A 27276-nucleotide genomic window follows, 5' to 3' on the forward strand; every position below is an offset into this window, starting at 1 on the left:
TGTCCTGCTGGGGTTGGGGCCCCTCTGGTTCCACAGCAAAGGCAATGGGGATGGGGGGGGGTGCAGAGATTGCGGGGTGATGGGGGGGTCTATGAGATTTGGGGGGGTCCCTGGGATGATTGGGGAGGGGGGGTCCTTGTGGTGATTGGGGGGGGTCTGTGAGATGTTGGGGGGTCCTTGGGGTGATTGGGGGGGGGTCTGTGAGATGTGAGGGGGGCCTTGAGGTGTATGGGGGGGGTCTGTGAGATTTAGGGGGGTCCTTGTGATTGGTTGGGGACACCCCAGGCTGGGGACACCCCCATGTTAGGGACACGCCCCGGGTCTGGGGACACCCTCAGGGTTGGGGACACCCCCATGTTGGGGACACCCCCATGTTAGGGACACCCCCCGGGGTTGGGGACACCCCAGGTTGGGGACATCCCCATGATGGGGATGATTGGGGGGGGTCTGTGAGATGTTGGGGGGTCCTTGAGGTGATTGGGGGGGTCTCTGTGAGATGTGAGGGGGGGTCTTGAGGTGTTTGGGGGGGGGGGTCTGTGAGATTGGGGGTCCTTGAGATGATTGGGAGGGGTTCCTGGGGGTTTTGGGGGGGTCCCGGGGGGTCCTGCTGGGGTTGGGGCCCCTCTGGTTCCACAGCAAAGGCAATGGGGATGGGGGGGGGGGGGCTGAGATTGTGGGGTGAGGATGGGGGGGGGGGTCTGTGAGATGTGAGGGGGGTCTTGAGGTGTATGGGGGGGGTCTGTGAGATTTGGGGGGTCCTTGGGGTGATTGGGGGGGTCTGTGAGATTTGGGGGGGGGTCTGTGAGATTTAGGGGGGCCTTGAGGTGACTGGGGGGGGTCTGTGAGATTTAGGGGGGTCCTTGAGGTGATTGGGGGGGTCTGTGAGATTTCTGGGGGTTCCTTGGGGTGATTGGTGGGGGGGTCTGTGAGATGTTGGGGGGGTCCTTGAGGTGATTGGGGGGTCTGTGAGATTTGGGGGGTCCTTGGGGGGGTTCCTGGGGGTTTTGGGGGGTCCCGGGGGGTCCTGCTGGGGTTGGGGCCCCTCTGGTTCCACAGCAAAGGCAATGGGGATGGGGGGGGGGGGGCTGAGATTGCGGGGTGATGGGGGGGGTCTATGAGATTTGGGGGGGTCCCTGGGATGATTGGGGAGGGGGGTCCTTGGGGTGATTGGGGGGGGTCTGTGAGATGTAAGGGGGGCCTTGAGGTGTTTGGGGGGGGGTCTGTGCGATTTGGGGGGGTCTGTGAGATGTTGGGGGGTCCTTTAAGTGATTGGGGGGGGTCTGTGAGATGTGAGGGGGGCCTTGAGGTGTTTGGGGGGGGTCTGTGCGATTTGGGGGGGTCCTTGGAGTGATTAGGCGGGGTCTGTGAGATTTTGGGGGGTTCCTTGGGGTGATTGGTGGGGGGTCTGTGAGATGTTGGGGGGTCCTTGAGGTGATTGGGGGGTCTGTGAGATTTGGGGGGGTTCTTGTGGTGATTGGGGGGGGTTCCTGGGGGTTTTGGGGGGGTCCCGGGGGGTCCTGCTGGGGTTGGGGCCCCTCTGGTTCCACAGCAAAGGCAATGGGGATGGGGGGGGGGGGCGCTGAGATTGTGGGGTGAGGATGGGGGGGGGGCGTGTCTGTGAGATGTGAGGGGGGTCTTGAGGTGTATGGGGGGGGTCTGTGAGATTTAGGGGGGTCCTTGTGGTGATTGGGGGGGGGTCTGTGAGATGTTGGGGGGTCCTTGAGGTGATTGGGGGGGTCTCTGTGAGATGTGAGGGGGGTCTTGAGGTGTTTGGGGGGGGTCTGTGAGATTTGGGGGGGTCTTTGGGGTGATTGGGGGGGTCTGTGAGATGTTGGGGGGTCCTTGAGGTGTATGGGGGGGGGTCTGTGAGATTTAGGGGGGTCCTTGTGGTGATTGGGGGGGTCTGTGAGATTTGGGGGGTCCTTGGGGTGATTGGGGGGGTCTGTGAGATGTGAGGGGGGTCTTGAGGTGTATGGGGGGGGTCTGTGAGATTTAGGGGGTCCTTGTGGTGATTGGGGGGGTCTGTGAGATGTTGGGGGGTCCTTGAGGTGATTGGGGGGGTCTCTGTGAGATGTGAGGGGGGTCTTGAGGTGTTTGGGGGGGTCTGTGAGATTTGGGGGGGTCTTTGGGGTGATTGGGGGGGTCTGTGAGATGTTGGGGGGTCCTTGGGGTGATTGGGGGGGTCTCTGTGAGATATGAGGGGGGTCTTGAGGTGTTTGGGGGGGTCTGTGAGATTTGGGGGGTCTTTGGGGTGATTGGGGGGGTCTGTGAGATGTTGGGGGGTCCTTGTGGTGATTGGGGGGGTCTGTGAGATGTGAGGGGGGTCTTGAGGTGATTGGGGGGGGTCTGTGAGATTTGGGGTGTTTGGGTCCTTGGGGTGATTGGGGGGGGTCTGTGCGATTTTGGGGGGTCCTTGGGGTGATTGGGGGGGGTCTGTGAGATGTGAGGGGGGCCTTGAGGTGTTTGGGGGGGGTCTGTGAGATTTGGGGGGGTCTTTGGGGTGATTGGGAGGGTCTGTGAGATGTTGGGGGGTCCTTGGGGTGATTGGGGCTGGTCTGTGAGTTTTGGGGGGGTCCTTGGGGTGATTGGGGGGGTCTGTGAGATTTGGAGGGGTCTTTGAGATGATTGGGGGGTCTGTGAGATTTGGGGGGGTCCTTGAGGTGATTGGGGGGGGTCTGTGAGATTTGGGGGGGGTCTTTGGGGTGATTGTGGGGGGGGTCTGTGATTTTGGGGGGTCCCTGGGATGATTGGGGCGGGGTCTGTGAGATGTTGGGGGGTCCTTGGGTGATTGGGGGGGGGTCTGTGAGTTTTGGGGGGGTCCTTGGGGTGATTGGGGGGGTCTGTGAGATTTGGAGGGGTCTTTGAGATGATTGGGGGGTCTGTGAGATTTGGGGGGGTCTTTGGGGTGATTGTGGGGGGGGTCTGTGATTTGGGGGGTCCCTGGGATGATTGGGGGGGGGGCTGTGAGATTTGGGGGGTCCCTGAGACAGGAGGGAGGTGGGAATTATTGGGGGGGGGGGTCCGTGAGCTGTTTGGGGGTCCTGAGCTGCCGGGGTGTCTCTTCCAGCTGTTCTTCACCAGCTGCTGGTGGGGCTGATCCAGCAGGTATGGGGGGGGTGGGGGTTTGGGGGTGTTGGGGGGGGGGGGGGGGTCTCCCCCCTCCTCCGTTTGGGGGTGGCCCCATCTGCAGCCCCCGGCTCTCTTGCAGTGGATGGTGCCAACGATCCAGAACTCCATGAAGCCCTTTCGGGTGAGTGACCCCCCCGGGATTGGGGGACATCCCCAGGTTGGGGACACCCCAGGTTGGGGACACCCCATGTTAGGGACACCCCCGGGGCTGGGGACATCCCCATGTTGGGGACATCCCATGTTGGGGACACCCCCCGGGTTGGGGACACCCAGGTTGGGGACACCCGCATGTTAGGGACACCCCCGGGGTTGGGGACACCCCCATGTTAGGGACACCCCCGGGGCTGGGGACATCCCAGGTTGGGGACACCCCCATGTTAGGGACACGCCCTGGGTCTGGGGACACCCTCAGGGTTGGGGACACCCCCATGTTGGGGACATCCCCATGTTAGGGACACCCCCCGGGGTTGGGGACACCCTCAGGGTTGGGGACACCCTCAGGGTTGGGGACACCCTCAGGGTTGGGGACACATTGGCTGGGGGGGGACACACAGGGGCTCCAGCTCCCCCCTTTGCCCCCCAGCTGGCCTCGCTGGGGCAGAGGTGGCCGTGTCCAGGATGGGGCTCACTGGTGTCCCCCCCGGGACAGCCCTGCGTGTCCCCCTGGCCCCTGCACGTCCCGGCACCTCTGTCCCCTCTCCTGTCCCCAACTTATCCCTCTGTCCCCCCACCTGTCCCCGCTTGTTCCCTGTCTCTCTGTCCCAACTTGTCCTCCTGTCTCTCTGTCCGCAACCTGTCCCCCTGTCCCCGCCTGTCTCTCTGTCCCCCATCCCCGTCTCTGTCCCACATCCCCACGCCTGTCCCCCCATGCCTGTCCTGCTTGTCCCCTGTCTCTCTGTCCCCTGTCCCTGCCTGTCCCCCTGTCCCTGCCTGTCCCTCTGTCTCTTTGTCCCCCCTGCCTGTCTCCCTGTCCCTGCTTGTCCCCATGTCCCCCTGTCTCCCCTGACTGTCCCCATCTCTCTGTCCCTGCTTGTCCCCCTGTCTCTCTGTCCCTCAGTCCGTCTCTCTGTCCCCCTGTCCCTGCCTGTCACCCAGTCCCCCTGTCTCTCTGTCCCCCCGCCTGTCGCCGTGTCTGTCCCTGCTTGTCCCCATCCCAGCCTGTCCCCCTGTCCCCCCAGCCTGTCCCCTGTCTCCCTTGTCTCCCTGTCCCCACTCGTCCCCCTGTCCCTCTGTCCCCCCCGCCTGTCCCTGTCCCCCTCGCCGCCCTCTGCCCGCGGCTCTGGGCCAGGGGTGACAGCGGGTGACACATTGCAGGACATGGACTATTCCCGGATCATCGAGCGGCTCCTAAAACTGGCCGTGAGTTCCCCCACCCCCCCCCGTCCCTCCCCATGCCTGGGGGGCCAGTTCCCCCCCTCACGTCCCCCGTGTCCCCCCCGTGTCCCCCAGGTCCCCAACCACTTCATCTGGCTCATCTTCTTCTACTGGTTCTTCACTCCTGCCTCAACGTGGTGGCCGAAGTGATGCAGTTTGGGGACCGGGAGTTCTACAGGGACTGGTGGTGAGGGGGGACACGGCTGTCCCCAGGGCTGGGACACTTTGGGGGGGGTCCCTGCGGTGTTGGGGACAGTGGGGACGCAGCCATTTCCCCCCCCCCAGCCCCATTTGGCTGCTGTTTGTCCCCAGGAACTCGGAGTCGGTGACGTATTTCTGGCAGAACTGGAACATCCCGGTGCACAAGTGGTGTCTCAGGTAGGGGGGGCGCGAGGGGACTGTCCCCCCGCCCGGAGGGGACTGTCCCCGGGGTGGCGCTGAGGGGGGGTCGCGTCGCAGGCACTTCTACAAGCCCATGCTCAAGCGGGGGGTCAGCAAGTGGACGGCGCAAACGGCCGTGTTCCTGGCGTCCGCCTTCTTCCATGAGGTCAGTGCCCCCCGTCCCTGCCTGGGACCCCCCAAAACCCCCGTCCCTGCCTGGCACCCCCTGAGACCTCCTGAGCCCCCCCAGTCCCTGCCTGGGACCCCTTGAGCCCCCCAGTCCTGCCTGGGACCCCCCCAAAACCCCCAGTCCCTGCCTGGCACCCCCTGAGACCTTCTGAGCACCCCAGTCCCTGCTGGGACCCCCTGAGACCTCCTGAGCCCCCAGTCCCCTGCCTTGGACCCCTTGAGCCCCCCAGTCCCTGCCTGGCACCCCCTGAGACCTCCTGAGCACCCCCAGTCCCTGCCTGGGACCCCCAAAACCCCCCATCCCTGCCTGGGACCCCCCAACCCCACCGTCCCTGCCTGGGACCCCCTGAGACCTTCTGAGCCCCCCAGTCCCTGCCTGGGACCCCCAAAACCCCCAGTCCCTGCCTGGCAGCCCCTGAGACCTCCTGAGCCCCCCCAGTCCCTGCCTGGGACCCCCCAAAACCCCCAGTCCCTGCCTGGCACCCCCTGAGACCTCCTGAGCCCCCAGTCCCTGCCTGGGACCCCCCCAAAACCCCCCGTCCCTGCCTGGGACCCCCCTGAGACCTCCTGAGCCCCCCAGTCCCTGCCTGGGACCCCCCCAAAACCCCCAGTCCCTGCCTGGCACCCCCTGAGACCTCCTGAGCCCCCCCAGTCCCTGCCTGGGACCCCTTGAGCCCCCCAGTCCCTGCCTGGGACCCCCTGAGACCTCCTGAGCCCCCAGTCCCTGCCTGGGACCCCCCCAAAACCCCCAGTCCCTGCCTGGGACCCCCAAAACCCCCCATCCTGCCTGGGACCCCCTGAGACCTTCTGAGCCCCCCAGTCCCTGCCTGGGACCCCCCAAAACCCCCAGTCCCCCCCTCGCCTGGCACCCCCTGAGACCTCCTGAGCCCCCCAGTCCCTGCCTTGGACCCCTTGAGCCCCCCAGTCCCTGCCTGGGACCCCCAAACCCCACCGTCCCTGCCTGGACCCCCTGAGACCTTCTGAGCCCCCCAGTCCCTGCCTGGCAGCCCCTGAGACCTCCTGAGCACCCCAGTCCCTGCCTGGGACCCCCAAAACCCCCCATCCCTGCCTGGCACCCCTGAGACCTCCTGAGCCCCCCAGTCTCTGCCTGGGACCCCCAAAACTCCCCATCCCTGCCTGGGACCCCCTGAGACCTCCTGAGCCCCCCCTGTCCCTGCCTGGGACCCCCCAAAACCCCCCGTCCCTGCCTGGCACCCCCTGAGACCTCCTGAGCCCCCCCAGTCCCTGCCTGGGACCCCCCAACCCCACCGTCCCTGCCTGGCACCCCCTGAGACCTCCTGAGCCCCCCAGTCCCTGCCTGGGACCCCCCCAAAACCCCCAGTCCCTGCCTGGGACCCCCTGAGACCTCCTGAGCCCCCCAGTCCCTGCCTTGGACCCCTTGAGCCCCCCAGTCCCTGCCTGGGACCCCCCCAAAACCCCCAGTCCCTGCCTGGCACCCACTGAGACCTCCTGAGCCCCCAGTCCAGCCCTGCGGGACCCCCCAAAACCCCCAGTCCCTGCCTGGGACCCCCTGAGACCTCCTGAGCCCCCCCAGTCTCTGCCTGGGACCCCCCCAAAATCTCCAGTCCCTGCCTGGGACCCCCCAAAACCTCCAGTCCCTGCCTGGGACCCCTTGAGCCCCCCAGTCCCTGCGTGGGACCCCCAAAACCTCCAGTCCCTGCCTGGCACCCCTTGAGCACCCCCAGTCCCTGCCTGGGACCCCCTGACACCTTCTGAGCCCCCCCAGTCCCTGCCTAGGACCCCTTGAGCCCCCAGTCCCTGCCTGGGACCCCTTGAGCCCCCCAGTCCCTGCCTGGGACCTCCTGAGGCCCCCCAGTCCCTGCCTGTGACCCCCAAAACCTCCAGTCCCTGCCTGGGACCCCTTGAGCCCTCCAGTCCCTGCCTGGGACCCCCCGCACTCCTTGTCTGGGACCCCCTGGGCCCCCTGTCCCTGTCTGGGCCCCTCTGAGACCCCCCCAAAAACCACTTTGTCTTTACTCAGCACCCCAAAGTCTCCTTATCTGGGTCCCCCTGGGCCTCCTGTCCCTGTCTAGGAGCCTCTGAGACCCCCCCCAAAACCACCTCAGCGTCTACTTAGCCCCCCCAGTCCATGCCTGGGACCCCCTACTCCTTGTCTGGGACCCCCTGGGCCCCCCTGTCCCTACTGACCCCCCCATGTCCCCCCAGTACCTGGTGAGCGTCCCCCTGAAGATGTTCCGGCTCTGGGCGTTCATGGGGATGGCGGCTCAGGTGAGCGCGGCCCCGGCCCCACATCCCTCCCGCCCCCCCGGGGAGGTGACACAGCGACCTGGGGGGGGTGACACTGTCCCCCTGACCCCCCCCCCCCACCTAACCCCAGATCCCACTGGCCTGGTTCGTGTCCAAATTCCTGCGTGGGAACTACGGGAACGCGGCCGTGTGGCTGTCGCTGATCATCGGGCAGCCCATCGCCGTCCTCATGTACGTCCACGACTACTACGTGCTCAACTATGAAGGCAACCAGTGAGGGGGGGGGACAACGCTGTCCCCCCCCCGCCGCTCACCCTGTGCCGCAGAGGGACGAGCCGCTCTCACCGTCCTTGTGAATTGAATGTCGGATCAATGCAATAGCCCCCGGGGGGGTGACAGGGACAATCCCCCCCGCCCTGGGGACGTGGGGCCGGGGTAGCAGCCGGGATTGTGGGGCTGTGTCCCCCTCCCCAGCTTTAAGCATTTTGGCACTTTAAGGGACTGTCCCCCTGTCCCTGTCACACTCCCCGGGGGGTGGGGGGTGTCACCTGGAGCCCCCCCGGCCCCGCTGCTGCCTCCGGCCACTTTTTAACCCTTTTCCAGATTATTTCTCTCAAAAACTGTGTGATTAAAGTCTTTGGTTGTTTTTTCCAAGCCTGGGTGGTGCAGCCTCGTTTTCCACCCCCCCCCCCCACCACGACCCCTCGCTGGGGGGTGGGATGGGTTGGGGGGGGTTGCTGGGGGGCAGTTTGTACCCCCCCAGGAGGGTTTGGAGAAGCTGGTGTGGGGTGGGATGGACAAGGTGGGGAGAGCGATGTGACCCCCCAACCTGGGACAAGGGACAATTCTGCTGCCACCCTGTCACTCTGGGGGTGGGTGACACCCCCAGTGAGGGGCTGCGTGTCCCCCCCCAAATCTGAGATTCAACCTGTGAGCCCCAAAACTCTGGTCAGTGCATTGGAGACAGGCTGGGGGGACACAAGGACCCGAGCGGGGACATTGTCACCCTGACCCCCCATGGCGCTGGGACAGCTGAGCCAGGGTGTCCCCCTGACCTCCCCATGGCGCTGGGACACCTGGGCCAGGGTGTCCCCCCTGACCCCCCCATGGCGCTGGGACACCTGGGCCAGGGTGTCCCCCTGACCCCCCATGGCGCTGGGACACCTGGGCCGGGGTGTCACCCTGACCCCCCATGGCGCTGGGACACCTGGGCCGGGGTGTCACCCTGACCCCCCCCCCATGGCACCGGGACACCTGGGCCCGGGTGTCACCCTGACCCCCCCATGGCGCTGGGACACCTGGGCCGGGTGTCCCCCTGACCCCCCCCATGGCGCTGGGACACCTGGGCTGTGGTGTCCTCCTGACCCCCCATGGCGCTGGGACACCTGGGCCGGGGTGTCCCCCCCTAGGGCCATAGAAAATAAACTTTATTTGTCATTTTTGTGGGTTTCTACACCGCGGCCGCGTCACTAACCGCGACCCTCGGGAGAGCGGCGCGGCCACCGCCGGCCCCGGCACCGCGGAGGGGACACCGGCACAGGGAACCTACGGCTTTGCTCTCGCTTTCCAGACTCAACAGAAATTGAAATTAAAAAATAATAATAATCCAAATCCCCCGCGGTTTGTGGCGGGGGGGGAGGCAGAAGGCGGCCCCGGCGCTGCGGGACGGGGACGGGGTCACGGCTGCGCCGCGGCGGGGACCGGCGAGCCCAGCGCGTTGGGCGAGGAGATGACGGGCGAGGCGGCCAGGCTGCCCAGCGGCTGCGACGCGGCCATGGACGTGATCCCTGCGGGGACACGCACGGGGCGGGGGTGACACCTGCGGGGGGGTCTGGGGTGTCCCCGGGTGTCCCCACGGGCCAGGACTCACCTGCCAACATGCTGGAGGAGCTGACGGGGGTGTTGGCGGCCGAGAGCGCGGCCGCGGTGCCCAGCCGCGCCGGATCCTTGGCGATGGGGTCTGGAGGGAAAGAAGCGGGTGGTGGTGGTGGGGGAGCCACGGGGATGTCACCAAGCCCCCCGGGGGGGACAGGGGACACGGGCGGGCGGGGGTACATACAGAAGTAGGGGTGCTCCATGGCGTCCCGGGCCGTGAGACGCGTCTGGTGGTCGTAGCGCAGCAGCTTGTCCAGGAAATCCAGCGCCTCGGTGCTGACCAGGTGCTGGTTCTCGCTGTGCACGAAGCGCTCCCACCGCTTCCGCGAGTGTCTGCGGGGACGAGGAGCCGTTGGATCATCGAGACCAACCCCTGTCACTGCACAGGACACCCCAAAATTCACACCATGTGTCTGAGGATGTTGTCAAACCAACATGCTGTTGGGTCAAGCCAAGATGTTGAGTCAAACCAAGATGACGTTGGGTCAAGCCAAGATGTCATTAGGTCAAGCTGTGAGATTAGGTCAAGCCAAGGTGTTGGTCAAGCCAAGATGTTGGTCAAGCCAAGATGTTGGTCAAGCCAAGGTATTGTTAGGTTAGACCAAGACATTAGGCTGAGTCAAGATGTTGTTGGGTCAAGACAAGAGACTGTGTCAAGACAAGATATCATTGGGTCAAGCCAAGACATTGGATCAAGCCAAACTGTTAGGTCAAGTCACGACACTAGGTCAAGACATTGGGTCAAGCCATGATGTTATTAAGTCAAGCCAAGAGATTAAGTCAAGCCAAGAGATTAGGTCAAGCCAAAATGTTGGTCAAGCCAAGGTATTGTTAGGTCAGACCAAGACATTAGGCCAAGTCAAGAGATTGTTGGGTCAAACCAAGAGACTGGGTCAAGCCAAGACATGAATGGGTCAAGCCAAGCTGCAAGGTGAAGCCAAGATATCATAGGGTCAAGTCAAGACATAGTTAGGTCAAGTCAAGACATTGGGTCAAGCCATGATGTCAATAAGTCAAGCCTAGAGATTAGGTCAAGCCAAAATGTTGGTCAAGCCAAGGTATTGTTAGGTCAGACCAAGACATTAGGCCAAGTCAAGAGATTGTTGGGTCAAACCAAGAGACTGGGTCAGGCTAAGACATCATTGGGTCAAGCCAAGACATCACTGGGTCAAGCCAAGCTGTAAGGTGAAGCCAAGATATCATAAAGTCAAGTCAAGACATAGGTCAAGCAAATACATTAGGTCAAGCCATGATGTCATTAAGTCAAGCCAAGAGATTAGGTCAAGCCCAGATGTTGGTCAAGCCAAGATGTTGTTGAGTCAAGCCAAGACACTGGCTTAAGCCAGGACATCATTGGGTCAAGCCATGATGTCATTAAGTCAAGCCAAGACATTGGCTTAAGCCAGGACATCACTGGGTCAAGCCATGATGTCATTAAGTCAAGCCAAGACATTGGCTTAAGCCAGGACATCACTGGGTCAAGCCATGATGTCATTAAGTCAAGCCAAGACATTGGCTTAAGCCAGGACATCACTAGGTCAAGCCATGATGTCATTAAGTCAAGCCAAGAGATTAGGTCAAGCCCAGATGTTGGTCAAGCCAAGATGTTGTTGAGTCAAGCCAAGACATTGGCTTAAGCCAAGACATCATTGGGTCAAGCCAAGATATTATAGGGTCAAGCAAAGACATTGGGTCAAGCCAAGACTTTAGGTCAGGCCAAGACGTTAGGTCAAGCCAAGATGTTACAGGATCAAGCCAAGATGTTATAGGGTCAAGCCAAGATGTTATAGGGTCAAGCCAAGACATTATAGGGTCAAGCCAAGACGTTATAGGGTCAAGCCAAGACGTTATAGGGTCAAGCCAAGACGTTATAGGGTCAAGCCAAGATGTTATAGGATGAAGCCAAGACACAGGTCAAGTCAAGACCTTTTCCTCATGTCCAGCTGACCCTCCCCGGCACATCTTCCTGCCATGTCTCAGGTTCTGTCACTGTCACCAGAGCAGCGCTCAGCCCTGCCCCTCGCTACCAAAACTGTCCCCTCAGAAGGACGCAGGGACCCACAGGCCCAGCGAGTCGTGGAGCCAACAGCACATCCCGAACGAGGCCGTTTGACCGTGCGATCGCACGGCGTTTCTCATGAACACGACTCAAAGCCGCTGCGTTTACTCGTTGCGCCCATGCGCGAACGCTTCCAGCACACAAACCGCCGGTGCGCTGCCAAATGGTTACAGGAGACTTTCCCCTGTCCAGGTTGTTTGCCAGGACACCTGCAGAGCTTGTTCCTGCAGCGACGGTGCGTGCGGAGGGGCCTGGGTGTAGATTTTAACCGGAGCCAAACGTCGGTGTGCGAACACAAAAGCCACCCTGCCTGCCCTCAAAATGGTCAAACCTGCTCGTGCCGGCTCGGTTCGCGAGCACCGGTGCACGGAGCCGGCGGTTCTGCGAGGAGACGCGACGTGACCCACGGAGCCCAAGGACATTTTCCCCCTCGGGCTGGATTGTGTCCCCCAGGGAGGACGCGGCAGCACCTTCCAGTGAGGACGGTTTGAAGCTGCTGCCTCCAAGAGCCGTGTCCCCAAACCCCGACCCCGGGCTCTGCTTCCGTCCCACCCCAACCCCGCGCCACCCTCGGCGTCCCCGGCTGTGACACGGCGGCGGGTCCCACCTGCCGAGGATGTCGTTGAAGCGGGGGTCCAGCTCGATGTTGTACTTGTCGATGTAGTCGTACAGGTCCTCGGTGCCCAGCACTTTGGCGATGCGCACCAGCTGGGGGAGGGAGAGGTGACGCTCGGGTGACAGCGGGGCCACCGCCGCCCACACCGCTCCGTGCCCGCGCTCTGGCGCTCAGTGCAAAGCCCCGGGACAGCTGGGATCCGTGCCACGCTGTGCCATAGCCGTGCCGCGCTCCTATCCCGGCAGCAAAGGGCAAACAGGTGCCGGCAGTGCCGCGGGGCCGGAATTCCACAGCCGGAGCCGCATCCCAGCGCTGGCGCCGGGCCCGGCATGGGGTGTCCCCTCCCGGCCCCACGGGCGGGTGTGCCGGGAGCCGCAATCCCACAGCGCAGGTCCCGGCAGGCCCTTCGCGCCGGGTTTGGGGCCGGCGGCGGTTGTGGTACCACCGGAAATTGCGGTTCTGCTCTTGCCGACCGGCTCCAAACCCACAGCCTGCGATCCTCCCGCTCCGGCAGCGCTTGGGGTAACCACAACGGGGCTGCACCCGTCCTGTGCCGGGCAGGCGGATCCCGCCGGTGCTCCCCAGTACAACCAGCTCCCCCAGACACAAAACAGGGGGAGCGGAGAATCGGGGGGCGGCCGGAGCCAGCATGGGGGGGACGGAGCCAGGAGGTGGCACAGGAGGGACAGCACCGAACGCAGCCGTGCCGGGGCTGCGGCACCGTTTGGTTCATGGTGACGTATTGGGATCACCCAGAGCCCCGCGAGGGTGTGGGGTGCCAGGGAAAGGTGTGGGGTGCCAAGGGAAGGGTGTGGGGTGCCAAGGGGAGGTGTGGGGTGCCAGAGGAGGAAGTGGGGTGCCAAGGGGAGGGTGTGGGGGTGCCAAGGGGAGGATGTGGGGTGCCAAGGGGAAGGTGTGGGGTGCCAAGGGGAGGTGTGGGGTGCCAGAGGGAGGGTGTGGGGTGCTGGGTTGGGTGTGGGGTGCCAAGGGGAGGTGTGGGGTGCCAGGGGGAGGGTGTGGGGTGCTAAGGGGAAGTGTGGGGTGCCAGGGGGAGGGTGTGGGGTGCTAAGGGGAAGTGTGGGGCGCCGGGGAAGGTGTGGGGTGCCAGAGGAGGGTGTGGGGTGCCAAGGGGAAGGTGTGGGGTGCTAAGGGGAAGTGTGGGGTGCCAGGGGGAGGTGTGGGGTGCCAGAGGAAGGTGGGGGGTGCCAAGGGGAGGTGGGGGGTGCCAGGGGAAGGTGTGGGGTGCCAAGGGGAGGTGGGGGGTGCCAAGGGGAGGGTGTGGGGTGCCAAGGGGAGGTGTGGGGTGCCAGAGGAGGGTGTGGGGTGCCAAGGGGAAGGTGTGGGGTGCTGGGTTGGGTGTGGGGTGCCAAGGGGAGGTGTGGGGTGCCAAGGGGAGACGTGGGGGTGCCAAGGGGAGACGTGGGGGTGCCAAGGGGAGGGTGTGGGGTGCCAAGGGGAAGGTGTGGGGTGCCAAGGGGAAGTGTGGGGCGCCGGGGGAAGGTGTGGGGTGCCAAGGGGAGGGTGTGGGGTGCCAGAGGAATGTGTGGGGTGCCAAGGGGAGGTGTGGGGTGCTAAGTGGAAGGTGTGGGGTGCCAAGGGGAGGTGTGGGGTGCTAAGTGGAAGGTGTGAGGTGCCAGAGGAGGGTGTGGGGTGCCAGAGGAATGTGTGGGGTGCCTGGGGTTGCTCACCTGGTCGTAGTTGTCATGCCCATGGAAGAAGGGCTCTTTCCGGAAGATCATGCTGGCCAACATGCAGCCCAAGCTCCACATGTCCAGGCTGTAGTCGTACATCTGCAAACACCCAGAACAGGGCCGGGGGGGGGTCAGTGACACCCCAGGACCACCGGGAATGCCGCGAGGGGGGGGACACGCATCGAATCCCCCCCAGAGCGCGGCAGCTCCGCGCTTGCCCTTGCCCGGCTCCAACACCAGCGGCGGGTTTGGGCCCTGAGCTCCATGCGGTCTCATCCATCTTGGGCAGAAGAGCCTAATTTTTTCCCCCTTTTCCCCCATTTTTGGGCCGCTGGGGACAGCGTGACCACACACAGGTGGCACCGGTGACACTGGTGACACCGACCCCCCCGGGACGTACCTGATAATCCACCAGGAGCTCCGGTCCCTTGAAGTAGCGCGAGGCCACGCGCACGTTGTACTCCTGGCCGGGGTGGTAGAACTCGGCCAGGCCCCAGTCGATCAGCCGCAGCTGCGGGGACAGGGGACAGCGTGGGGACGGGCTCCTGTCACCCCACGGGGACCTGTGACCCCACGGGGACCCCGCCTGTGTCTGGCACTGGGAACGGGGCTTTTGTCGTCCGCCCCACGGCTGCTCCGCCGCCCCACGGCTGCTCCATGTGCGGCTCTTGGCCACGTTGTGGGGGAAAGAGGGAACGGGAGAGGTTTTGGGGTGACAGGAGTAATGTCAGGGTGGCAGGAGCGATCTTGGGGTGACAAGAGTAACCCCAAGGTGACAGGAGTGATTTTGGGGTGACAGAAGCAACCTTGGGGTGACAGGAGCGACCTCAGGGTGACAGGAGCGACCTCAGGGTGACAGGAGTGACCTTGGGGTGACAAGAGTAACCCCAAGGTGACAGGAGTGATTTTGGGGTGACAGAAGCAACCTTGGGGTGATGGGAGCGACCTCAGGGTGACAGGAGCGACCTCAGGGTGACAGGAGTGACCTTGGGGTGACAAGAGTAACCTCAAGGTGACAGGCGTGACCTCGGTGTGACAGGGGTGACCTCAAGGTGACAGAAGCAACTTTGGGGTGACAGGAATGATTTCAGGGTGACAGGAGCGATTTTGAGGTGACAGGAGCAACCTTGGAGTGACAGGAGTGATTTCAGGGTGACAGGAGCGACCTTGGGGTGACGGGAGTGATTTCAGGGTGACAGAAGCAACCTTGGGGTGACAAGAGTGACCTCAAGGTGACGGGAGCGACCTCAGGGTGACAGGAGTGATTTCAGGGTGACAGGAGTGACCTCGGGGTGACAGGAGCAACCTCAGGGTGACAGGAGTGATTTCAGGGTGACAGGAGCGACCCTGGGGTGACAGGAGCGATCTTGGGGTGACAGGAGCGATCTCAGGGTGACAGGAGTGACCTCAAGGTGACGGGAGCGACCTCAGGGTGACAGGAGTGATTTCAGGGTGACAGGAGTGACCTTGGGGTGACAGGAGCAACCTCAGGGTGACAGGAGTGATTTTGGGGTGACAGAAGCAACCTTGGGGTGACAGGAGTGATTTCAGGGTGACAGGAGCGACCTTGGGGTGACAGGAGTGATTTCAGGGTGACAGGAGCGGTCGGTGCGGCTCGGGCGCCCAGGGCGGCGGTGACAAAATGCCGCTGGTGACACCAGCCTGTGATAACGGGGGCGATTTCAACAGGCACGGGGTGGGGGGAATCCGTGAGGACACCGGGGGGCTCCGCAGCCGCCGGCGCCTTCGCCGGTGCCGCGGGGAGAGGCTCTTGATGGGAGACCCCCGTTCCAGAGGCGCCGGGGGGATCTGGAGGCACATTTACGAGGCGGAATTCCCGACGAACGGGTGGGAAACGATGGAGTTTGATGGGGCGCAGGTGCGGGGCCGGTGGCACCTGGGTCCCCCGTTGGGGTCCTGATGGCAACACAGGCTCACAAACCAAAACCGTTTCCAGCGGCCAAGGGCGGGACGAGCACAGGGAAGCGGGTGAAAGCACATAAAGTGTGTAAAAGCAAAGCGATGCCGGCACAAAGGCTCTTTGCCGCGAGCCGAGCGGTCGGGAGAAGAGCTGGGTGCGGTGACAGCGGTCACAGCGCGGGTGACACCCCCATAAGGTAAATGGAGGCGGAGAGACCCCCCCCGTGCTCCCGCTGTACCTTCCTGTGCTCGTGGTCGATCATGACGTTGTGGGGTTTGACGTCTCGGTGCATGACGCCCATGCTGTGGCAGTAATCCAGGGCCTGCGGGGACAAGGGAAGTGTCAGGGACAGAGGGACGGCCTTGGGGACACCGTGTTTGGTGACACCCATCCGGAACGTCACGGGGATCGCCGGGGATTTCAGACCTTGTGCTGTCCCCTCTAACCGGGGGACACCATGAAAACCCCGTGCGGGGCTCTGATCCGCATCCCTCCCACGAGTGACCGAGCGGGGCACAAACCCCGTGTCCCCCAGCGGAGGGGACATCGCGCCCAAGGAGCCCCCCCGTTCCACGGCTCTTGTTCCCCACAGCAGGGGACATACACGAGGGCTCTGGGAGGGGGTTTTGGTGCCCTGGGGACCCCCGGTGACCCCCCAGAGCGCTCCGGCACGGCCCAAACGGCCACTTGTGACCGGAGCCGCCGCCAAACCCACGTCCCGCTGAGGAAGAGACGCCGGGGAGAGAATGAGACAGACAATTTCTGCTTCTCAAGGACGGGGCGACCTTGCGCACCCCCGGCGCGGTGGCCCGGGACGCCGGCGCACGTGGCCGGGCGGGCAACGGGCCAGGAGGGCTCGGTAGCCAGGCGAGCGCTGCTCTGCGGCTCCCGCTTCTCGGGCGGCGGGGTTTGTTTTGGCCGGGGTTCCCGGGCCGGCTCACCTTGAGGATCTCGTACATGTAGAAGCGGATGTCGAAATCCGAGAGCGTCTGGTACAGTTGCTGCGGGAAGGGAGAGAAGAGGCGGGTTAATGAACGGCGGGTTAATGAACGGCGGGTTAACGAACGGCGGGTTAATGAGCGGTGGGTTAACGGACCGCGGCACCGTTATCCGCGGCTCCTCGCGGTGCAGAGCAGGCGTTGAGCGGCTTTGGAGCCCCAGTTTTGTGCCCAGGAGCCCCAAGCACAGCCCAGTCTGGCCAACAACCCCATGCCCACCCAGGGAGCCCTGGCAGCTGGACCAACCCCATTTACCAGAGTGAGGACAGGGATGAAGATGAGGAGGATGAGGGGGATGAGGAGGATGAAGGGGATGAGGAGGATGAGGAGGATGAGGAGACTGAGGAGGATGAGGAGGATGAGGGGGATGAGGAGGATGAGGGGGATGAGGAGACTGAGGAGGATGAGGAGGGGGATGAGGGGGGGGATGAGGGGGGGGATGAGGGGGGGGATGGGGGGGGGATGAGGGGGGAGATGGGGGGGATGGGGGGGTGGGGGGGGATGAGGGGGGGTGAGGGTGGGCTGAGGGGGGGGATGAGGAGGATGAGGGGGGGGATGGGGGGGGGATGAGGGGGGGGATGGGGGGGGATGGGGGGGGATGGGGGGGGGATGAGGGGGGAGATGGGGGGGATGGGGGGGTGGGGGGGGATGAGGGGGGGTGAGGGGGGGGGATGAGGAGGATGAGGAGGGGGATGAGGAGGGGGATGATGAGGGGGATGATGAGGAGGGGGATGAGGAGGAGGAGGATGAGGAGGAGGAGGAGGAGGAGGGGGATGAGGAGGAGGAGGATGAGGAGGGGGATGAGGAGGGGGATGAGGAGGGGGATGAGGAGGAGGAGGAGGAGGAGGAGGAGGAGGAGGGGGATGAGGAGGAGGAGGAGGAGGAGGAGGAGGATGAGGAGGGGGATGAGGAGGATGAGGAGGGGAATGAGGATGAGGAGGGGGATGAGGATGAGGAGGGGGATGAGGAGGATGAGGAGGATGAGGAGGAGAGGACATCTCAGTGCCCCTGCAAACCCCAGGGGGGCAAGTCCCCAAAACCAGGCCCTGGGGACACGAAATGTGTGGGAAAAGGCTCATGTCAGGATGTACAGGGTGGTAATTACAGGGCGGTAATTACAGGGCAGTAATTACAGGGCGGTAATTACTCCTGACAACAGAACCAAGCGGCTGCTGGTTTAAATCCTGGAGCCAATCTCAATAACCTTCCTCATCTTCTTCCTCCCCACAACCCTCCTCATCACCTTCCTCCCCACAACCCATAATCAGAGAGAGCTGGGAACCCCCCGATGGCATCGGAGAGAGCTGGGAACCCCCCGATGGCATCGGAGAGAGCTGGGGACCCCCCGACGGCATCTGAGTGGGTCAGGAACCCCCCGATGGCATCGGAGAGAGCTGGGAACCCCTTGATAGTGTCAGAGCGGATCAAGAACCCCTCAGTAGCATCAGAGCGGGTTAGGAACCCCTCGATAGTGTCAGAGTGGGTCAGGAACTCCTTGATAGTGTCAAGCAGGATGGGAACCCCTTGATGGCATCAGAGAGGGTCAGGAACCCCCCAACAGCATCAGAGAGGGTCAGGAACCCCCCAACAGCATCAGAGCGGGTCGGGAACCCCGCGATAGTGTCAGAGTGGGTCAGGAACCCCTTGATGGCATCAGAGAAAGTTGGGAACCCCTCGATAGCATCTGAGCGGGTCAGGAACCCCTCGATAGAGTCAGAGTGGGTTGGGAACCCCTTGATGGCATCAGAGAGAGTTGGGAACCTCTTGATGGCATCTGAGCGAGTCAGGAACCCCTCGATGGCATCAGAGAGAGTTGGGAACCTCTTGACGGCATCTGAGCAAGTCAGGAACCCCCCGAGGGCATCAGAGCGGGTTGGGAACCCCTCGAGGGCATCAGAGTGGGTCGGGAACCCCCCAATGGCATCAGAGCGGGTTGGGAACCCCTCGAGGGCATCAGAGTGGGTCGGGAACCCCTCGATGGCATCAGAGCGGGTTGGGAACCCCTCGAGGGCATCAGAGTGGGTCGGGAACCCCTCAATGGCATCAGAGAGAGCTGGGAACCCCTTGACAGTGTCAGAGAGAGCTGGGAACCCCCCAATGGCATCAGAGCAGGTCGGGAACCCCTCAATAGCATCAGAGAGAGTCGGGAACTCCTCGATGGCATCAGAGAGAGCAGGGAACCCCTTGATAGTGTCAGAGAGAGTTGGGAACCCCTCGACAGCATCTGAGTGAGTCACGAACCCCCTGATAGCACCCAAGTAGGTCGGGAACCTCTCGATGGCATCAGAGTGTCGGGAACCCCTTGACAGTGTCAGAGCGGGTCAGGAACCCCTCGATGGCATGAGAGCAGGTCGGGAACCCCTCAATAGTGTCAGAGTGAGTCGGGAACTCCTTGATGTCATCAGAGAGAGTTGGGAACCCCCTGATGGCATCAGAGAGGGTCGGGAACCCCTCGATGGCATCAGAGAGAGCTGGAAACCCCTTGATAGCGTCAGAGAGAGTTGGGAACCCCTCGACAGCATCTGAGTGAGTCAGGAACACCCCGATAGCACCTAAGCAGGTCGGGAACCGCTCGATAGTGTCAGAGCGGGTCGGGAACCCCTCGACAGCATCGGAGCAGGTCGGGAACCCCTCGAAAGCGTCAGAGCGGGCCAGGAACCCCTTGATGGCATGAAAGCAGGTCGGGAACCCCTCAATAGTGTCAGAGTGGGTCCGGAACCCCTTGATGGCATCAGAGAAAGTTGGGAACCCCTTGATGTCATCAGAGACAGTCAGGAACCCCTTGATGGCATCAGAGCGGGTCAGGAACCCCCTGATGGCATCAGAGAGAGTCGGGAACTCCTCGATGGCATCAGAGAGAGCTGAAAACCCCTTGATAGTGTCAGAGAGAGTTGGGAACCCCTCGACAGCATCTGAGTGAGTCAGGAACCTCCCGATAGCACCCAAGCAGGTCGGGAACCCCTCGATAGTGTCAGAGCGGGTTGGGAACCCCTTGATGGCATCAGAGAGAGTTGGGAACCCCTTGATGTCATCAGAGAGAGTCAGGAACCCCTTGATGGCATCAGAGCGGGTCAGGAACCCCCTGACGGCATCAGAGAGAGTTGGGAACCCCTTGATGTCATCAGAGAGGGTCGGGAACCCCTTGACGGCATCAGAGCGGGTCGGGAACCCCCCGACGGCATCAGAGAGAGTCGGGAACCCCCTGATGGCATCAGAAAGAGTCGGGAACTCCTCGATGGCATCAGAGAGAGATGGAAACCCCTTGATAGTGTCAGAGAGAGTTGGGAACCCCTCGATAGCATCTGAGTGAGTCAGGAACCCCCCGATAGCACCTAAGCAGGTTGGGAACCCCTCGATAGTGTCAGAGCGGGTCGGGAACCCCTCGACGGCATCGGAGCAGGTCGGGAACCCCTCGAAAGCGTCGGAGCGGGCCAGGAACCCCTTGATGGCATGAGAGCAGGTCGGGAACCCCTCAATAGTGTCAGAGTGGGTCCGGAACCCCTTGATGGCATCAGAGAGAGTTGGGAACCCCTTGATGGCATCAGAGACAGTCGGGAACCCCTTGATGGCATCAGAGCGGGTCAGGAACCCCCTGACGGCATCAGAGAGAGTTGGGAACCCCTTGATGTCATCAGAGAGGGTCGGGAACCCCTTGACGGCATCAGAGAGGGTCGGGAACCCCTTGATGGCATCAGAGCGGGTCGGGAACCCCCCGACGGCATCAGAGAGAGTCGGGAACCCCCTGATGGCATCAGAAAGAGTCGGGAACTCCTCGATGGCATCAGAGAGAGCTGGAAACCCCTTGATAGTGTCAGAGAGAGTTGGGAACCCCTCGATAGCATCTGAGTGAGTCAGGAACCCCCCGATAGCACCTAAGCAGGTCGGGAACCCCTCGATAGTGTCAGAGCAGGTCGGGAACCCCTCGACGGCATCGGAGCAGGTCGGGAACCCCTCGAAAGCGTCGGAGCGGGCCAGGAACCCCTTGATGGCATGAAAGCAGGTCGGGAACCCCTCAATAGTGTCAGAGTGGGTCCGGAACCCCTTGATGGCATCAGAGAGAGTTGGGAACCCCTTGATGGCATCAGAGACAGTCGGGAACCCCTTGATGGCATCAGAGCGGGTCAGGAACCCCCCGACGGCATCAGAGAGAGTTGGGAACCCCTTGATAGTCTCAGAGAGAGTCGGGAACCCCTCGACAGCATCTGAGTGAGTCAGGAACCACCCGATAGTGTCAGAGGGGGTCGGGAACCCCTCGACAGCATTGGAGCGGGTCGGGAACCCCTTGATAGAGTCAGAGCAGATCGAGAACCCCCCAATAGCATCAGAGTGGGTCCGGAACCCCTTGATGTCATCAGAGCGGGTCGGGAACCCCTCGACAGTGTCGGAGCAGGTCAGGAAGCGATGCCGTGACACGGCAACACCTGGACGAGCTCCCTCAATCACCATCCCCCGATTCAAGAGGCATCAGCGACACCAGCAAGTCCCTCACCTTGAAATCGGTGTTGTTGACATGCTCGAAGACCAGGGCGGGCGTCCGAGACTGCGGGGCCGTGACCGCGGTGCCGAGACGGGAAGAAAAGAGACGTTAGCGCTCCCCGAGGAGCGAGTCCGGCCCCAGGGCCGCGCCGGCCGCTATCTCCCGCAAACAGCTGCCGCGCGGCGAGGGATTAAACCGGCTTGAATACGTCCGGATAATTCATCCCAATGTGGGTTTGTCACCGGCGCAGCATGTGGGATGGAGCTGGGGATAGGGGGGAATCGGTGCTGCCAACACCGGGGATTAATCCGGCTGGCTGGGGAAACTGCCACCCGCTGATAAAAATGGGTCTGGTAAACCCACCGGGTCCTGGTGAGTGGTGCCCCAAACTGGGGAGCCTGCCCCAAACTGGGGAGCCTGCCCCAAATCGGGGAGCCTGCCCCAAACCGGGGATCCTGCCCCAAACTGGGGAGCCTGCCCCAAACTGGGGAGCCTGCCCCAAATCGGGGAGCCTGCCCCAAACCGGGGATCCTGCCCCAAACTGGGGAGCCTGTGCCAAACTGGGGAGCCTGCCCCAAACTGGGGAGCCTGCCCCAAACTGGGGAGCCTGCCCCAAATCGGGGAGCCTGCCCCAAACTGGGGAGCCTGCCCCAAACTGGGGAGCCTGCCCCAAATCAGGGATCCTGCCCCAAACCAGCATTGACCTGAACTGGGGATCCTGCCCCAAACTGGGGAGCCTGCCCCAAACTGGGGAGCCTGCGCCAAACCGGGGAGCCTGCGCCAAACCGGGGAGCCTGCGCCAAACTGGGGAGCCTGACCCAAACCAGCATTGACCTGAACTGGGGATCCTGCCCCAAACTGGGGAGCCTGCCCCAAATCGGGGATCCTGCCCCAAACCGGGGAGCCTGCCCCAAACTGGGAAGCCTGCGCCAAACTGGGGAGCCTGAACCAAACTGGGGAGCCTGAACCAAACTGGGGAGCCTGTGCCAGACTGGGGAGCCTGAACCAAACCAGCATTGACCTGAACTGGGGATCCTGCCCCAAACTGGGGAGCCTGCCCCAAACTGGGGAGCCTGCCCCAAACTGGGGAGCCTGCGCCAAACTGGGGAGCCTGAACCAAACTGGGGAGTCTGCCCCAAACTGGGGAGACTGCCCCAAACTGGGGAGACTGCGCCAAACTGGGGAGACTGCGCCAAACTGGGGAGCCTGAGCCAAACTGGGGAGCCTGCCCCAAACCGGGGAGCCTGAACCAAACTGGGGAGCCTGTGCCAGACTGGGGAGCCTGAACCAAACCAGCATTGACCTGAACTGGGGATCCTGCCCCAAACTGGGGAGCCTGCCCCAAACTGGGGAGCCTGAACCAAACTGGGGAGACTGCCCCAAACTGGGGAGCCTGCGCCAAACTGGGGAGCCTGAGCCAAACTGGGGAGCCTGCCCCAAACTGGGGATCCTGCCCCAAATCGGGGAGCCTGCCCCAAACTGGGGATCCTGCCCCAAACCGGGGATCCTGCCCCAAACCGGGGATCATGCCCCAAACCCGGGAGTCTGCCCCAAACTGGGGAGCCTGAACCAAACTGGGGAGCCTGCCCCAAACCGGGGATCCTGCCCCAAACTGGGGAACCTGAACCAAACTGGGGAGCCTGAACCAAACTGGGGAGCCTGAGCCAAACTGGGGAGCCTGAGCCAAACTGGGGATCCTGCCCCAAACTGGGGAACCTGAACCAAACTGGGGAGCCTGAACCAAACTGGGGAGCCTGAGCCAAACTGGGGAGCCTGCCCCAAACTGGGGAGCCTGAACCAAACTGGGGAGCCTGAGCCAAACTGGGGAGCCTGCCCCAAACTGGGGAGCCTGCCCCAAACTGGGGAGCCTGAACCAAACTGGGGAGCCTGAACCAAACTGGGGAGCCTGCCCCAAGCCGGGGATCCTGCCCCAAACTGGGGATCCTGCCCTGAACGAGGATCCTGCCCCAAAACTAGAAGTCCTGCCATGAATGAGGACTCTGCCCCAAAATGGGGATGCTGCCTGAAAATGGGGATCCTGCCCCAAACATGGTTGACCTGAATTCGGGATCCTGCCTCGAACCAGGAATTCTGCCCCAAAACTGGGGATCCTGCCCCAAACTGGGGATCCCACCCAGAACTGGGGATCCTGCTCTGAACTAGGGATTCTGTCCTGAATCAGGGTTGACCTGTACTACGAATCCTTCCCCAAACTGGGGATCCTGCCCCAAACTGAGGGTCCTGTCCAGAACTGGGAATCCTGCCCCCAAACTGGGAATCCTGCCCCTAATGGGGACTCTGCCCCGAAACAGGGATCCTGGCCTGAACCAGGGATCCTGTCCCAAACCTGGATCCTGCCCCAAACCAGGGTTGACCTGAACTGGGGATCCTGCCAAGAACAAGGAATTCTGTCCCAAATTGAGGATCTTGCCCAGAACTGGGGATCCTGCCCCAAAATGAGGATCCTGCCTCAAAACTGGGAAACCTGCGCCAAACCTGGAATCCTCCCCAAACCAAGAATCCCACCCAGAACTGGGAATCCTGTCCGGAACTGGGGATCCTGTCCCGGAACTGGGGATCCTGCCCTGAACTGGGAATCCTGCCCTAAACTGGGTCTCCTGCCCCAAATTGAGGGTCCTGTCCAGAACTGGGGATCCTGCCCCAAAATAGGAATCCTGCCCTGAACCAGGGTTCACCTGAACTGGGGATCCTGCCCCAAACTGGGGATCCTGCCCCAAACTGGGGATCCTGGCCCGAACCAGGGATCCCACCCAGAACTGGGGATCCTGCCCCAAACAAGGGATCCTGCCCCAAACCCTGGATCCCACCCAGAATTGGGGATCCTGGCCCAAACAAGGGATCCTGCCCCAAACCCTGGATCCCATCCAGAATTGGGGATCCTGCCCCAAACAAGGGATACTGCCCCAAACCCTGGATCCCATCCAGAACTGGGGATCCTGGCCCAAACAAGGGATCCTGCCCCAAACCCTGGATCCCATCCAGAACTGGGGATCCCGGCCCAAACAAGGGATCCTGCCCCAAACCTGGGATCCCACCCAGAACTGGGGATCCTGCCCCAAACCCTGGATCCCATCCAGAACTGGGGATCCTGGCCCAAACAAGGGATCCTGCCCCAAACAAGGGATCCCACCCAGAACTGGGGATCCCGGCCCAAACAAGGGATCCCACCCAGAACTGGGGATCCCGGCCCAAACAAGGGATCCTGCCCCAAACCCTGGACCCACCCAGAACTGGGGATCCTGCCTCAAACAAGGGATCCTGGCCCAAACAAGGGATCCTGCCCCAAACTGGGAACACAACTGGGGATCCTGCCCCAAGCCGGGGATCCTGCCCCAAACAAGGGATCCTGCCCCGATCCCAGCAGAGCGGGGCACAGGCTGCGATCTCCCGGGGCTGGTTTGGGCTGCGGGGCGTCATTTGGGGCGCGGGGCGATCCCGCAGGTTCCCCTCCCCTCCTCACCACCGGGTCCTTCACGATGTCCAGCAGGCTGATGATATTGGGGCCTCCTCGCAGATTCTCCAGGATCTTAATCTCTCGTTTGATCTTCTTCTTTTTCACAGGCTGGGGAAACACCACCAGACACGGTCACCAGCGGGCAGAGCTCGCGGTGCCACGCGCCGCGCTCAGAGCCAGCGGCTCCGGTCGTGCCAGAGGAACCGCGACGAGCGGGGGACGGAGCTTCCTGCATTTCCAACACCGTTGCGGGATTATTTTACTCCAAGAAAAAGGTTTTAAAGAGCGAGCTGAGTTTCCCCAAGGCCCAGGTTAAACCTTTGGCTGCAGTTTTGGAAACGGTTCCCCGGGAAAAGCGTAACGGCGTGGAGCAGCTCGAGCAGGCGGTGGCCCCGTCCCTCCTCCGCACTAACACATGAACCACAACGTTCCTCATGTTCTCACTCATCACCCAGCCCCGGGGTTTGTTAACGAGTGTTTCTGTTGTGCTCCTTAATTGCTGTTCTCCTTCCACCTTCACCGCTTCTCTCTTAATCCCATCCTCGTGCTTCACAACTCACCACCCTACGGACTAATTCCACGCGGCTCGGTGACACCGCAAATTAGCGGACGAGCCTGAACGCTGCCGCAAAGCTGCCGAGCGATGGGAGCGGAGAAGCGGGACGGGTGTTTTCCTCAAACAAATATCACGCCGAACGGAGAGGGAGGGAAGGAGAAGGCGCCAACACCCACCTTGAGGATCTTCACCACCACCTTCTCGTTGTTGGTGATGTTGATGGCTTCAAAGACCTCGCTGTACTTGCCGCGGCCGAGTTTCCGCACCAGCTGATAATCGTCTTGGTTCCTGGTGGAGAAAGAGTAGAGAGATGAAGGGACGGTGTCCTGATGGAATCAGAGCCGCTTCACAGCCAACGCTTCTCTCCCTCCTTTATACCGGGGTGTAAAGGACCCCGCAAGCCCAAGGGATTGTAAAGATAATTACTCTGTATAGGGAATCCAAAGAAAATCAAGCAACTCGCGCCCAGGAAACCTCCACGTGTTTCAATCCGCTACCCCACGTCACCTGAGGGGGCTGAAGCATCAGCAACTATTTCTGCTACGGCACGCGGGGGATTTGATACGGATAAACAAGCTGAGGAAGGAAAGGGAGTTAAAGGCTGGAAAGCTCGACTTCCCAAGTCACTAATTAGCAGATGATAGGAGAGAAGCTCGTCAGCAACTCGAGGACAAGCAGCTCGTCAAACCTGGGAGGATTCACCCATTCATCCTCATGGTCAAGAGCGTGGAAAAGATGAACGCCGGGGTTGTGTGGGTATAACAGCCCGGGACGCTGGCACAAAACGGGCAGTTAGCAGCGCGGGGGGAACGACGGCTCCCCGGGGGCTTGGTCATGGATAAAAAGGTTTTAATTCCTATATGAGTGGATATAAGATGCGTATTACGGATTTCAGCACAAGCCCTGGGACGCTCGGGAGCGTTTCTGGCGGCCGAACGCGACGGTAACACCCGCGACGCCAACGCCGGTCGTGCCGCAGCCCCTCGCCAAAGCAGCCGCCGGATGAAACAACCAACCGCGCGTCTTTGTGTTCTCCAAGAGCACAAACCCTCGGGGAGCTCCAAAAAGAACAGTCGCGAGACGTTCACCTTTCAGCCCCAATTTGCTCCAAGCTTCCCACTGTTTTCCCCATTATTCCCAGGGCCGGTGGCGTGAATTCTGCCACCTTTTGCCGTAACCGGCAATAAAAACCAAACCCTTACCACGCTGCTTTAATTAAGCGCTTCCAGCCAAGCCCCAGCTCTATTTTAAACACTTCCCTACAGGCGGCTCCACTTTGGAATCGTTTTGGTTGGAAGAGACGCTCAAGATGATCGAGTCCAACCACAAAGCGACATCGGGGCCGGACGGCAGCGCCGGAAAGCCAACGGCCGGTCCCGCTCCCGCGGGCGCCCCCCCGGTACCCCTGCGTACCCCCATTCCACGACGTGCGACTCGTAGTCCCAGTACTCGCGGGGTCTCTGAGTGTTCACGTCCGCATAGACCCTGGCCCGACTCGGCACCGGCCCCGACATGCTTCCCCTAAAACACAAACACAGGAGTTGGGGTGAGAGCGAGGCGCGGTTGGGGGAGAAAGCGGGAAAACGGGGGTGCCGGCGCGGCGCGGAACACGCCATGGGGCTGGGCGCACCCCACACCAGCCCTTTTCTCCCCCACACCAGTTCGCCCAGTTCAACCCAGGGCAGGAAGCGCCCCCTGCGGCATTGGGGTGGGAGGGGAAGTGCCGAACCGGGACGGTGATGGGGAAACCGGGAGCGCAACACGGGGCCAAAGTGGCCAGAGCTGGGGGGACGCGTGGAGAAAGCAGCTCTGGCTGCGGGGAACGGAGCTCTGCCCGGTGACAACGCAAGTGAGCCCAAAATGTGAACTGGTGACACCACACGTGAGCCCAACAGCCTGGTGACACCACACGTGAGACCAACGGCCTGGTGACACCACACGTGAGCCCAAAATGTGTACCGGTGACACCACACGTGAGCCCATGGGCCTGGTGACACCACACCTGAGTCCAAAATGTGTACCGGTGACACCACACGTGAGCCCACCAGCTCTGGTGACACCACACGTGAGCCCATGGGCCTGGTGACACCACACGAGTCCAAAATGTGTACCAGTGACACCACACGTGAGCCCACCAGCCTGGTGATACCACATGTGAGCCCACAGGCCTGGTGACACCACACGGGAGTCCACCAGCTCTGGTGACACTACATGTGAACCCACCAGCTCTGGTGATACCACACGTGAACCCACTGACCTGGTGACACCACATGTGAGCCCACCAGCCCACTGACACCACATGTGAG

General features: G+C 62.4%; 2 protein-coding genes across 3 annotated transcripts in view; one reads left to right on the forward strand and one right to left on the reverse strand.

Moving 5' to 3' along the window:
• The first annotated feature begins 426 nt into the window (after window positions 1–426).
• DGAT1 (diacylglycerol O-acyltransferase 1) lies at window positions 427–7956 on the forward strand. The gene is given in 10 exon segments (XM_065053528.1): window positions 427–445; window positions 3047–3105; window positions 3209–3250; window positions 4444–4488; window positions 4579–4618; window positions 4621–4690; window positions 4816–4881; window positions 4963–5050; window positions 7261–7323; window positions 7433–7956. Coding segments are annotated over 10 exon segments (639 nt in total). The 3' UTR covers window positions 7580–7956.
• Window positions 7957–8712: 756 nt separating this feature from the next.
• LOC102086938 (casein kinase II subunit alpha) overlaps window positions 8713–27276 on the reverse strand; it is a 29908-nt gene continuing 11344 nt past the window's right edge. Inside the window, exons 2-13 of one of the 2 annotated variants that reach the window (XM_065054692.1) lie at window positions 26384–26491; window positions 25147–25258; window positions 24421–24522; window positions 20952–21002; window positions 16406–16465; window positions 15703–15786; window positions 13944–14054; window positions 13541–13642; window positions 11844–11944; window positions 9362–9510; window positions 9173–9262; window positions 8713–9089 (exon numbers count right to left, since the gene is read on the reverse strand). In XM_065054692.1, the coding sequence (XP_064910764.1) occupies window positions 8980–9089; window positions 9173–9262; window positions 9362–9510; window positions 11844–11944; window positions 13541–13642; window positions 13944–14054; window positions 15703–15786; window positions 16406–16465; window positions 20952–21002; window positions 24421–24522; window positions 25147–25258; window positions 26384–26484 (1173 nt within the window). In that variant the 5' untranslated portion in view covers window positions 26485–26491 and the 3' untranslated portion in view covers window positions 8713–8979. The remainder of the gene's footprint in view (window positions 9090–9172; window positions 9263–9361; window positions 9511–11843; window positions 11945–13540; window positions 13643–13943; window positions 14055–15702; window positions 15787–16405; window positions 16466–20951; window positions 21003–24420; window positions 24523–25146; window positions 25259–26383; window positions 26492–27276) is intronic. The other variant, XM_065054693.1, reaches the window with a different exon arrangement.

The sequence above is a fragment of the Columba livia genome, chromosome 2 (assembly GCF_036013475.1).
Source record: "Columba livia isolate bColLiv1 breed racing homer chromosome 2, bColLiv1.pat.W.v2, whole genome shotgun sequence".
In the NCBI taxonomy this organism is placed as follows: Eukaryota; Metazoa; Chordata; class Aves; order Columbiformes; family Columbidae; genus Columba; species Columba livia.